Source organism: Petromyzon marinus, chromosome 30 (genome assembly GCF_048934315.1).
Source record: "Petromyzon marinus isolate PM22_M1 ecotype Great Lakes invasive population chromosome 30, UKy_Petmar_22M1.pri1.0, whole genome shotgun sequence".
Classification (NCBI taxonomy): domain Eukaryota; kingdom Metazoa; phylum Chordata; class Hyperoartia; order Petromyzontiformes; family Petromyzontidae; genus Petromyzon; species Petromyzon marinus.
Window position 1 is genome coordinate 393,001 of NC_133696.1, and position 12,376 is coordinate 405,376.

General features: G+C 46.7%; 2 protein-coding genes across 4 annotated transcripts in view; one reads left to right on the plus strand and one right to left on the minus strand.

Annotated features, from left to right (window-relative positions):
* LOC116947418 (endosome/lysosome-associated apoptosis and autophagy regulator family member 2-like) overlaps positions 1-12,376 on the minus strand; it is a 303,120-nt gene that overhangs the window by 50,535 nt on the left and 240,209 nt on the right. The window lies entirely within an intron of this gene.
* Positions 1-12,376, plus strand: part of TBC1D30 (TBC1 domain family member 30) — a 48,102-nt gene that overhangs the window by 22,051 nt on the left and 13,675 nt on the right. Inside the window, exon 1 of one of the 3 annotated variants that reach the window (XM_032963106.2) lies at positions 4,220-6,642. The exons of the other annotated variants lie outside the window; for them this stretch is intronic. Within the exon in view, the coding sequence (XP_032818997.1) occupies positions 6,420-6,642 (223 nt within the window). The 5' untranslated portion in view covers positions 4,220-6,419. Of the gene's footprint in view, positions 1-4,219; positions 6,643-12,376 lie in introns of those variants that run through there. 3 annotated transcript variants of the gene reach the window in all.

A 12,376-nucleotide genomic window follows, 5' to 3' on the forward strand; every position in this document is an offset into this window, starting at 1 on the left:
ATCTCAAAGGCTCCCTCCCCTCTACGTGAGCAAAATGAGACTTTCCACCGCTTTGTAGTCTTCTGACTCGATAAAGTGCACGACAAATACCATTTACTCTTTGTTGAGTTGCCCAAGGCCAGGAAAAATGTTCAAACTCGATTTATTTTTTCACATCGAGTCTTCAAAAAAACCTTGAAAGCTTTCGAGTGAGGCTTTGTAGTCGACATAATTATTTTTGATTATTATTTTATTACAGTAATCTGTCATAATGTTCATCTCAAACCATGACCATATCTGCGGTTAATTATTGGCCAGTACAGTACAATTTTTCTGTGGTGGCATCTGCTCTGTGAAGCCAAGCATGGTTGAGCCTGGCTAGTTATTTGTCTTGGTAACTGCCTGTAAATACCTTAGGCTACAATATTGCGAAGAAATTACAGTGCAAAAATGCATTTAGAATCCATTTGTGTGGAGCTTTTAGTGGATTTTCTCTAGGTATTGTGTTTTTCTCCCACATTCTAAGCACTCACAAATGGAATTGGCCAAACATCCCAGTACAGGACCACATATCAAACGATCAAAAGTGAGGATGTAATGGGTAACTAAAGGGCATTGTTAGAACTAAAGTGATTGTTCTATGGAGAGACTGGCACTCCTCATGTTAATGTGGAATTTCCACCATTGGCTCATGGCTGCTAACAGTAATAAGCGTTACCCCAATGCGTGTTTGAGCATGGAGACACTGATTATAACCATGAAAATGGCCATACAAATCCATAATGGCATCAGATAGTATGTGGTTTCCCGGCATGATGCACTTCTAGGATTTACAAATATACTTTGTGTGAGTGTATTAGTACAATCTTGTTTAATACAATAATCAGCAGACAAGGGTCTGTTTCATAAGGCCAAGTTCATGCTCCGTTTCAATTACCTGAGTCTCATCAGCAAAGTGTGGCCTGTTGCACACTGCTGGGTTGCCTGCTGTTATCAGCAAGGACACTGGCTGAACACAAGGGGAGAAATTTGGATCAGTGATCGTAAATGTGTACAAAATTGATGGGCATAGGCCGATAGACTATTAACATTTGTTTTTATTTTCACATGGTGAAATATAGCTATGTCTTTATTACTTTAACACCCACATGTCACCAAAATGCAACGACGCCAATGTATTTAAACACAGGTAGTCACAAGGGGGAAACAGTGGTGCAGTGGTTAGCACATTGCACTGCGAATCCACGACCAGAGTTTTAATCCCGATCTTGTCTCACATGACTGGAGAGTGGTACGTGAACTGGTTTGGGGAACCCCCCCCCCCCGCCTTCACCAACACGCACTGACCAGCGTGTGGTGAAGTATGGTAAAATTACCCCATGACCGACCAGGCGTGGGGGGAGGCCTTTATCCAGCAGTGGGGTTGACAAAAAGCTGCATGTATTTGTTTACAAGTGTACGGGAGTTGTTGTTAGTGATTGGCAGGGGGTGGCCTATGGATGTGCAGCGCTTCAAAGCTCACCTTCAGTGGCTTGATCTGCTGTAACATTTCAATTATAAAACGCTTTGTGAAGTGTGGGAGTAAGTTCAGCACAGAATGTTATTAGCCTAAGGAAATGTTTTAACTTTTATGTCCTTTATGTAATGATGCATCGATCGTTCGACTAAAATAGATTCTTACATTCGCAATACAAAAATCATGCGTGTGAGAAATGTTTTTTTACGATTTTAGAAAATGCTTTAATATGCCTATGTTACATGTAGGCTAATGGAGCGAACAAACCTATACAGTTATACAACAAAGGGAATAATCAATATAAATGAGACGGTGAAAAGGAGGCAAAATTGTAACTGCTTTAATTGAATCGTCACTCCCAATCATGAGAATTAAATCAATTGGTGTGGGGCTCAGTTGTTGTACAATTTTGTGCCCTACTAGACACTAACTCATAGTTATTTTTTTTTATGTGGACGTATGTACAAGATTATTTACGGGTTTTATTATAAACACTATGGTGTAATTTGGTTTATTAGAGCTCATTAATATTTATTAACTCACGTCGACGTAACACCTCTGTTATGATTACATACTGGCAGATGATTAAAAAAATATGTAATTCATATAAAAATGTTACCGTTTATTTCTGCTCAAATTAAGATGCAGTGGCACCGTCTGTTGACCGCTCTCCAACGGTGGTGTAAAGTCAAAAGAAGATGATTGAGGTCAACTGCTATTGGCGTGCAATAAAAACGGACTCGTTTTTACTACCATTGGGAGATGATGTGCCAAGTCCCATCTGTGAAGAGTATTTTAATGAAAGGAGTGACCTTCTGATTGTGAGGTTAGAGCTCTGCGAGGTGGATATTTTGGATATTAATTTAATGTAATTTTATAATTGTAAATGTGGCTGGTGAATAGCTCGCGATGCAGTATACGCAGTATTTAACTCTTTATACTCACGATGCATGCAGTCCTCTCGTGTCCACCTTTCATCAGAATGTACGCATTGCTAATTTACTGCAGAAATGTATATTACAAATTACTACACACCTGTCCTTAAAATCAAGCAATCAATGTCGGCCCGCTTTTCCGAACTGAATGGGGTCGCGGGGGGCAGCGCCTCCACCAAAGCCTTCCATCCTGCCCTTAAAATACAAAAATAAATATAAAAATGAAGTTATTTCTCTTGTAAAGAACTCTTACGCACGTTCTGCGACGTGTTCACGAGCTGTGCCGCGCGGCGCCCGGCACGACACAAGGTCGGAGGAAGGTCGCAGAGAGCAACGCTCAGAGCCCGGCAAGCAGCAGCAGCAGCAACTCGGGCGCATTGACATTAGCAGGCGAGTTTTACCAGCAGAAACCACGTGCCGCACTCGTGGTGCACGAGCTGAATCTAATTTAAAGCCTCAAAGTGCAGCCACGACCGTCCCTGCCCTGCATCTGTGCTGCTGGCGAGGGCTGCCGTGGGCAGGGGTGGTGAGTGCGTGTGGGTGTGTGGAGCACTTGGGGGGGGGGTGGTGAGTGTGGGTGTGTGTGGATGTGTGTGGGTGTGTGGATGTGCGGGTGTGAACATTGTCACCCGTCCACCTCGTGTGCTGTGGCGGCCTTCATAGGTTTCCACTTGCTCACAGCACGTACCCCAACAGTCTGCTCAGACTTTACGTGAGTTCTGTCTTTTGTGAGTCTACATTTATGGTTGTGGTGGTAAAGTATATGGATGGATGTTTTTTGCATGCGAATGGAAGGTCGTATGAGGGTGGGTGTTTTATGCGTGGTATGTTTGTATGTGTGTGTATCTTGTTGCATAGTTGTATGTGGGTGTGGTTGTGTGCGTGGCTTGGTATCTGTGTATAATGTATTATTTAATAATTTACAACACTTTGTCAATGACACTGCTGGATTATGGTCTGCTCATTCCATGTGCGTCATTGGGGTTGATCGTCAGGCCACGATCAGTGGTGGATATCTCACAGTTATTCGCCAAGACTGGCTCAGCCTTAAATGAGTACTTGGTGCGGTGTGTAAACATCGCCACGAGAGAGACAAAAGCGGCCTGTCTTCACTTGCCCCAACAGTCTGTTGAGGCTATCTGGAGGATCTTTGTCTTGATTTTGTGTGTGTGGTGAGGTGGTGCTGTGCCATAACCCGACTGAAGTGTTGAAGCCACTGTGAGCACACGCGTCCACTGCTGATGTCACCTGCAAGCCAGTCGCCAGGGCGACGGGCGTGTGTGTGCTGGGGATGGGTGTGTGTGCTGGGTGTGTGTGCTGGGGATGTGTGTGTGTGCTGGGTGTGTGTGCTGGGTGTGTGTGCTGCTTGCTGGGGATGGGTGTGTGTGCTGGGTGTGTGTGCTGCTTGCTGGGGATGGGTGTGTGTGCTGGGTGTGTGTGCTGGGTGTGTGTGCTGGGTGTGTGTGCTGGGTGTGTGTGCTGGGTGTGTGTGCTGGGTGTGTGTGCTGGGTGTGTGTGCTGCTTGCTGGGGATGGGTGTGTGTGCTGGGTGTGTGTGCTGGATGTGTGTGCTGCGTGCTGGGGCTGGGTGTGTGTGCTGCGTGCTGGGGCTGGGTGTGCTGCGTGCTGGGGCTGGGTGTGTGTGCTGGGCGTGCGTGCTGCATGCTAGGGGTGGGTGTGTGTGCTGGGTGTGTGTGCTGGGTGCTGAGGATGGTGGGTGTGTGCTGGATGTGGTTGCTGGGTGTGTGTGCTGCGTGCTGGGGCTGGGTGTGTGTGCTGGGTGTGTGTGCTGGGTGCTGGGGATGGTGTGTGTGTGTGTGCTGGATGTGGTTGCTGGGTGTGTGTGCTGCGTGCTGGGGATGCACCACCACCATCTGCTGCTGCTGCACCCTCGGGTGCGGTGCTACCAAGTGGCCTTCAAAATAAAGGCCTCGCCTAATCACGCCCTTCCACACTGCTTAGCTTTGGTAGAGAATTTTTTGGGAAAGGATTAGGACAATTTAAAGTGTCATTTCATCATCGTGAAAACTTGATGTAATGCGCTCTGTTGGGCCTTTAGCAGAAGATAAGCAGCAATTTTTAATCACAATTACACACGTTCGTGTACGTGTGCAATTATACGCGCGCACAATGCACTGTAAATATACATTTCTGCTTCGGCAAAGGGAAAATAAAATACCGTAAAATGATACAATATTTGTTTTTTAATCGGAAAGCATTGTAGTTTGACATTCAATATGAAAATGACATTGCGGTATTTAGGTTGTTTCGCTTAATCCAAATACATCTGTATCCTTGCGTGACAAGGTTGATTTTAACCAATTATTGTCTATTTAAATTAATACTTTACAAGGAGATACTACAACTAGCCTTTTAGAAACCTACTTGCTGTACTATCTCAATGAGGCATCCTGTTACCCAACAGCTGGATTGACATCCAAGACACTGACACTGAAAATATAGCTGCTGCTAAACATGCATACGGAAGACGGTTGCATCTCGACTGCAGGGTCATGGGTTAAATCCCAGTCGCACAGAGGGCCGGGCGAAATGCTCACCACCTACTGTGTTGTGGGCACTAAAGATCCCGTGACAACATTTACAAGAGCACGTCTTGTATTCCCAATGTGTAAATTAATCACAGTTGTTTTACCGGTTCTTTGGTCGGTGCGCTTTTCAAATCTAGGAATCGCTTTCCGCTATCACTTTTACTGCTTTATCTTCGTCGTCATGGGAGGAAATGTTGCAAGTCGTTACACTCGTGCTAGGCGACTGCCGCGGAATGATCATGCTGCTGCTGCATTGGTAGTGGTGAAGAATTGACAAATCAGTTTTTAAATTGCACCGTGGCCCCTGAATCGTGACGGGTCATCAAATTACGGCGGGTGGGGAGCCACCGTTGCATATGTTGTCTTAATGGCATTATAAAGGAGAGGTAATAAGAACGGGAGAATAAAAAAGCAATGCGTGCAAGCGCATTGCAGCTACTACTGTGCTTTTTTTCTGTGGACGGCACCTGCATTATTGCTGAGCCAGGAACGGTGGGAGGGAGGCTCTTACGCAGCAAAGGGCTTGCGATTCCAGAGGTGTCCATAGAAGCAGCCCCACCCTGCCCGTTCTCACGCTGTGAATTATTAAAAGAGAAGACGACACCCCATCACCTCCTGCACCCACCCAGCCACCACTATCCCCTGGGAAACCTAGCCGGTGATCCACGCCTTAGTTTCACGCCATCGTCGCCACCGCGTTCCCTGCGAGCACTGGGTAAATGGACGGCGTTGTTTTTTCACGGAGACTTCCGCACTGATTATTTATTTATTCCACTGCTCGTCCATCGCACGCCAGCCCGGCGGAGGGGAATGCCGCCGCCGCTGTGGGCTCTGCTGCAGATTTGCGGGGAGGCGTCGCCGTTGTTTGGCGGTCCTGGCCGTCGAAAATTTATCATCAATTTTGCGGCGGCTCCGGTTGGGCTGGAAAAACCCCGTTTGTGCTTTTGAGGTTTAATTATTAGGGATCGTCCGAGCCTGAACCTTGGCGAGCGTCCGGCGACGATCGCCAGCCTGCGCGACTGACAGCTTATATCGGCTGCCGCGGCTCATCCTTCACGTCTTCTTGGCGCACCATGGAAGCCGATGGAGCGTTACGAGGCAGACGGACCTCGCGTTTGGGCGATGGTTTTTGCATCTTCTGTGCGGCCGACGAAGGACTCTGCGTTTCTGGAAATGTCGGCACGTCCATTGCCGCATCTGCGAAGATCAATAAAGAAGAGCGAGCGGGCTCTGCAGCATTGTGATTTGGATTTGGTTTATGTTCTGTTACGGACGTTGATTGCGGTCTTAGCATTTTAAATAATAATAGCCTACATTTTTTTTTTATCCGCTAAACGACCTGACTTGTCGTGGAATTGGCAAATCAACAATAGCAGCAGCAACAACATCAACATCTTGGGAACGAGATCAATTGAAAGGGGCGACCAAATCTATCGGCCACATGGTGCTGGGACGCTCGCTCTTCAGCATGGCCGTCGGGGCCCACGACGCCAGGGACGTGCAGGAGAGGGGGGCATCTCCGCTGGCTCTGGGGGGGGCATCTCCGCTGGCTCTGGGGGGGGCTCGGAGGGACAGCGCGGTGGGGGGCGTCCTGGGCAGGGTGCTTCGTACGCGGCACGGCATTTCCCGCAGCGCACCGCGCCTGCTGTGTATGCTCGAACCAGGTGCGTGTTGGTCTCGCTCCTTCACCCTCGGGATCGCTCCCTATCCACTGTGAATCATGACACGCATGCAGTGATATGTAATAATATATATAAAATACATGGCAGTGATTATTATCCCTTTGTTAACATGCTGCTGGATGAACGCCTGGCCAATGCCTTTCAGTCGTGTGACCATATCTCACCACGCAGTGCAGATTGATGAAGGCAGAGGACCCAACATCAGTTCTAATCCCTTGCCACTGATGTTAGCCGTGACCAGGAATCGCATTCAGGTTGCTGGATTCATAGCGCATTGCGCTACCTCCTGCGCCACCGCTTCAACATCATGAGTTGCATACTGTACTATATTTCCCATTCCCCCTCCTCCCCCTGTCAGAATGAGTACATTTTAAATTTAGATCCTCAGCAAACAAGTTCAATTAACATTTTATTTCTTATAAAAGAAGTAGTACACAGTCGTGCTTCACCTCGTGCATGCTGTGTGTGGCAGTGACCACGTGTCGGGTGAGTCGGAGCGGCACTGCCGAGATAATAAGTTCAAATCTGGGTCACCACCCTTGATTGATTCCGATGTTCAAGTGGAATGTGCTGGTCTCAATCCAGTTACTCGTGATCGCTTAAACATAAATTCACGTTGGGTTGTCACTCAAAACAGTTTATTCTAGCCGGGAGAATAAAACCCTCGATTTGATTGACGTGCAATGAACGGCTTTTTTTGATGGTATAAAAGTTGCGACTGTAAGGATACAGAGGTCTGTTGAAGTGAATTGAGAATGAATTCTTCTAGGACCATTCTTTAATGGAAGGTGGTGCACTGCTCACGGTGGGAAAACCAAATGTGTTCATCGTCCTCATCACGTGACACGGATAGAACAAATTGGAGTGTCTATTGGAGAAAACAAAAAATATATTGTGGAGCATATTTGAATGAACCCTTCGTAACTTGTGATTCATAATTAGGCAAACAGATGGTGCCTGTGGCTGAATTGAGATAACGTTTCATTTGTTGAGTAGTGGTCCTTCCAGAGCAATATATTTACAAGTCTCGTTGTGGCCTGTTTGACTCCTCTGCTTGGTGCCCTAGTGACCTGATTAGGGGCCCGGTTCAGCAGAATATGGAAAAATGTTCTAAATATTTGCGCAGATAATTAGTTAACATGGCAAAAAATGTGTATAATTGTCAATGATCAAAATATGTATTCACACGTTTTCGAATGTAAAATAAGTAATCCTTTGCTCCATTATTTATGAGAATAGTTAATTGTAAAATTTGAATTACCTTGGGTTAACGTTTATCTAAAGTGAATATTATTCAATGGCCACTGACATTCAGTAAACATGCAGTTTGAATTCATACAATAATTTGTTATATTGGATTGACACCCAGATCTTGGTATGGTCTGAGTGCTCGACTCACGATTGGCAGGGTCTAAGTTCAATTCTCAGGTTGTGGATCAACTCGGTCTATCGACCTTGTGGGGTAGTCAACAGTGGACCTCTTGTTAAGACAAAAACAAACCTGGTCCCTCCATGAGAATGTGGAATTCTCACCACTGGCTCAGGGACACGGTAGAGATGAGCATCGCTCCATCGCCAATCGAGCAGGCAGAGTGAACCGTACACATCTCTCGATATGATGTACTTCCTAAAACCCTTTAGACATGCTCTTGTTCTGTGGCCACAGTCGGGCAGTCTCATCCACCCAGCCTTATGCACACATTTAAGATGATGTTAAAGCAGGGGTCGGGAACCTATGGCTCGCGAGCCAGATGTGGCTCTTTTGATGATTGCATATGGCTCGCAGATAAAACAAAATATTCTCACTTGTTTTAATCCATCCATCGATTTTTCACTGCGCATGTCCTGTTCAGGGCTGCAGGAGCAATTGTCCATTATTTTAATTGGATGATACTGGCCTACGTTTGCCGTTGCTGGGTAAAACAGGTAAACGCCCCCTTTTGAATCAGTCTGAGACTGCGTCTGCTCGGTCATTAGCTCAAAGCTAACCCTTCGACGAAGAATATGGCGAAAAGAAAAAAAGACGACAAGTATCGTACATTTCAGGACGAATGGACCGAAGAATTCGCCTTTGTGGAGAGAGCGGGTTCTGCGGTGTGTCTAATTTGCAATGACAAAATTACATCGTTGAAACGGTCGAATGTAAAGCGGCACTTCGACACGCGCCACGCTACCTTTGCATCAAAATACCCTGCGGGAGACAGCAGAAAGAAAGCATGCCAAGAGCTTCTGAGCAGGGTGCAAGCTAGCCAGCAGCAACTCCGCGTATGGACCCGGCAAGGTGACTATAATTCGGCTAGCTTTGCTGGTTCTTTAGCAATAGTGAGGAACGGAAAACCATTCACAGATGGCGAGTATGCTAAAACGTTCATGCTGGATGTAGCCAATGAACTTTTTGATGATCTTCCGAACAAAGACAAGATAATCAAACGGATACAAGACATGCCTCTGTCGGCAAGAACTGTTCATGATCGTACCATCGTGATGGCAAACAAAGTGGAGGAAACGCAAGTGAAGGACATAAATGCAGCGCCGTTCTTTTCTCTGGCTTTGGATGAGTCAACAGACGTGAGCCATTTGTCGCAGTTCAGCGTGATTGCAAGATATGCTGTTGGTGACACACTGCGCGAAGAAAGTCTTGCTGTTCTGCCATTAAAAGGGTCCACAAGAGGTGAGGATTTATTCAAGTCTTTCATGGAGTTTGCTCAAGAAAAAAGTCTACCTATGGATAAACTTCTCTCAGTGTGTACTGATGGTGCTCCGTGTATGGTGGGGAAAAACAAAGGATTTGTGGCGCTTCTCCGTGAACATGAAAATAGACCCATCCTAAGTTTCCATTGCATTATACACCAGGAGGCACTTTGTGCTCAGATGTGTGACAGGCAGTTTGGCGAAGTGATGTCGCTGGTCATTCGTGTGATCAACTTTATTGTTGCCCGAGCCTTAAATGATCGCCAGTTTAAAACACTGCTGGATGAAGTTGTAAATAACTATCCTGGTCTGCTTTTGCACAGCAATGTGCGTTGGTTGTCAAGAGGGAAGGTGCTTAGCCGTTTTGCGGCTTGCCTGAACGAAATCCGGACTTTCCTTGAAATGAAAGGCGTCGGGCATCCTGAGCTAGCCGACACCGAGTGGCTCCTCAAGTTTTACTATCTCGTAGATCTGACTGAACATCTGAACCAGCTCAACGTGAAAATGCAAGGCATTGGAAATACAGTGTTATCCCTTCAACAAGCTGTATTTGCTTTTGAAAACAAGCTGGAGCTTTTCATCACGGATCTTGAAACAGGTCGTTTACTACATTTTGAAAAACTGAGCCAATTTAAAGATGCATGCACAGCAAGTGAGCCCATTCAAAACCTTGATCTCCACCAGCTAGCTGGCTGCACATCCAGTCTCCTACAGTCCTTCAAAGCACGCTTTGGAGAATTTCGTGAGCACACTCGTCTTTTTAAGTTCATCACCTATCCAAACGAGTGTTCACTGAACACAGCCGACCTGAATTACATCCCTGGTGTCTCCGTCAGAGATTTTGAAGCAGAAGTGGCTGACCTGAAGGCCTCAGACATGTGGGTGAATAAGTTCAAGTCACTGAATGAAGATTTGGAAAGAATCACACGACAGAAAGCGGAGTTGGCGAGCAAGCACATGTGGACAGAAATGAAAAAACTCCAACCCGAAGACCAGCTGATTCTCAAAACTTGGAACGCGCTTCCTGTCACATACCACACACTGCAGCGTGTGAGTATTGCTGTATTGACCATGTTTGGATCTACGTATGCATGTGAGCAGTCATTCTCACATCTTAAAAACATCAAGTCCAACCTACGATCACGTTTAACGGATGAAAGCCTCAACGCTTGCATGAAGCTTAACCTCACCAAGTACCAACCCGACTACAAAGACATCAGCAAATCCATGCAGCACCAGAAGTCGCATTAATGGTGAGTGTTATAACAACATTATTTAAAATAAATTCAGAGGCTTATTATACTGACATTTAGTTGAATTCACTTTTAAAATATATTATATGGCTCTCACTGAAATAAATTTCCAAATTTTTTGCTTTCATGGCTCTCTTAGTCAAAAAGGTTCCCGACCCCTGTGTTAAAGAGAAACCATTTTGTTTTTAAATAGCATTTGCATTCTTTCAATTAAATCGAAATTGTGTGTCATTGACGTCACGGCAATGAGACCGTGTTGACCCAGGAGGAACTGATGGAGAGCGTTATCTCGACTGGATGCTGACTCAGCGTCTGTTCAGTGTCCATAGCGACACGGCAGTGTGTGCCTGCAGCTCGGCTACACTGCGCTTTGTGCGATCACATTCGTGCCCTGCACAGGCAGTGTGGGGTGAACAGTGGGTAGCAGTACAACAAATAGGTCACTGGCTTGTCTTTGTGGAATTATTTTCTTCCACCCCACTTATATTAGCCGTGGCCAAGAATAAAACTCAGGTCATCGGGTCCATCACACAGTGTGGCATCTGTGATAACTAAGCAGTGTGCTGTAACGATGAACCACAGCGATATCCTGTAGTGGATATTCCAACACCCTGTATATTACTTGACGAGTGAACCGCTACCCCATCGGCTGTGTGGGGTCCGCGGCCGGGATGTCCGGCTCCGTGACGTGTCTCCAGGTTCTGCTGTGTGCTGCTCGGCGCGATGTTGTCCGTCGTTTCGCTCTCCGTGCCGGGAGCTTCTTCAGTTCCTCCACTTGCGTGGCAATCGTCGTAAGCAGGGAAGTGGCCATCGCAATAAGAACGTGGAATGTCCTCCACTGGCCCTGGACTGCCAACAAGAGATGGACACCACTTCGCTGCCCTACAGAGCAGGGAGACGCTGACTTCACCATTCACGATCACAACCCCATTGGTCGAGAGCAACTCATCCGACCACTCGCTCACATTTACACACGCTTCACTAAGATTATCTATCGGAGGTGAGAGGCGTAACGAGTGATGGCTCTGACCACTGCGTATGAATGGGGACAGCTTTACCAAGTGGTGGAGCAGTCCATTTGATCCACCCTTTCAGGGGGCAGGGCGGGGGTGCACGAGGCTGACTTCCCCAAGCTATAGCAGATGGTGCAGGCCATGTGGCTCTCAGGACACCCACTCAGCTTTAGAGACGACGCTAATCTCCCGGGCACAGTGCAAGCGTGCGGTGCTCGGTGTTCGGGTGACTTGATGCGCTAGTACAGCCGAGCGTCCAGCATGGATGAGCAAGGTAGGTGAACGCACATCTCAGAAGTACCGAGTCAAACCACTCGGGCACTGGGCAATGCTCCGTAGTGATGGGTGAATTGAGATGTTGGTGATGAATGTGATAGTGGTGACAATCATCGTCATTATGACGCTGGTGGTCGTGATATTGAGTGATGGATTTGATGATTATGATGATGATTGTCGTGTGGCTAAGTTACTGAAAATCCCTGTCTATATTTGCTGTCTAAATGCTAACACTAATATGTTATTAAAATTAGGCATTTTTCGGTATTATTATTTGTGATGATAAAATTGAGATGCATCCATGTGTGGTTTGCTTCTTCCATGATCCGGCAGGAAGAACAAGGCGCTGGTAACCTGATGCCATTGGTTGCATTTGTCAATGTCCAACTTTACTCCTCGAAAGCCACGACTTTAGCAAATAGTCAAGCGTTGTCCCCCTGGTCACCTAAGCGTGTGGTGGGCTTCCTCTCAGTTCGTGGCCCC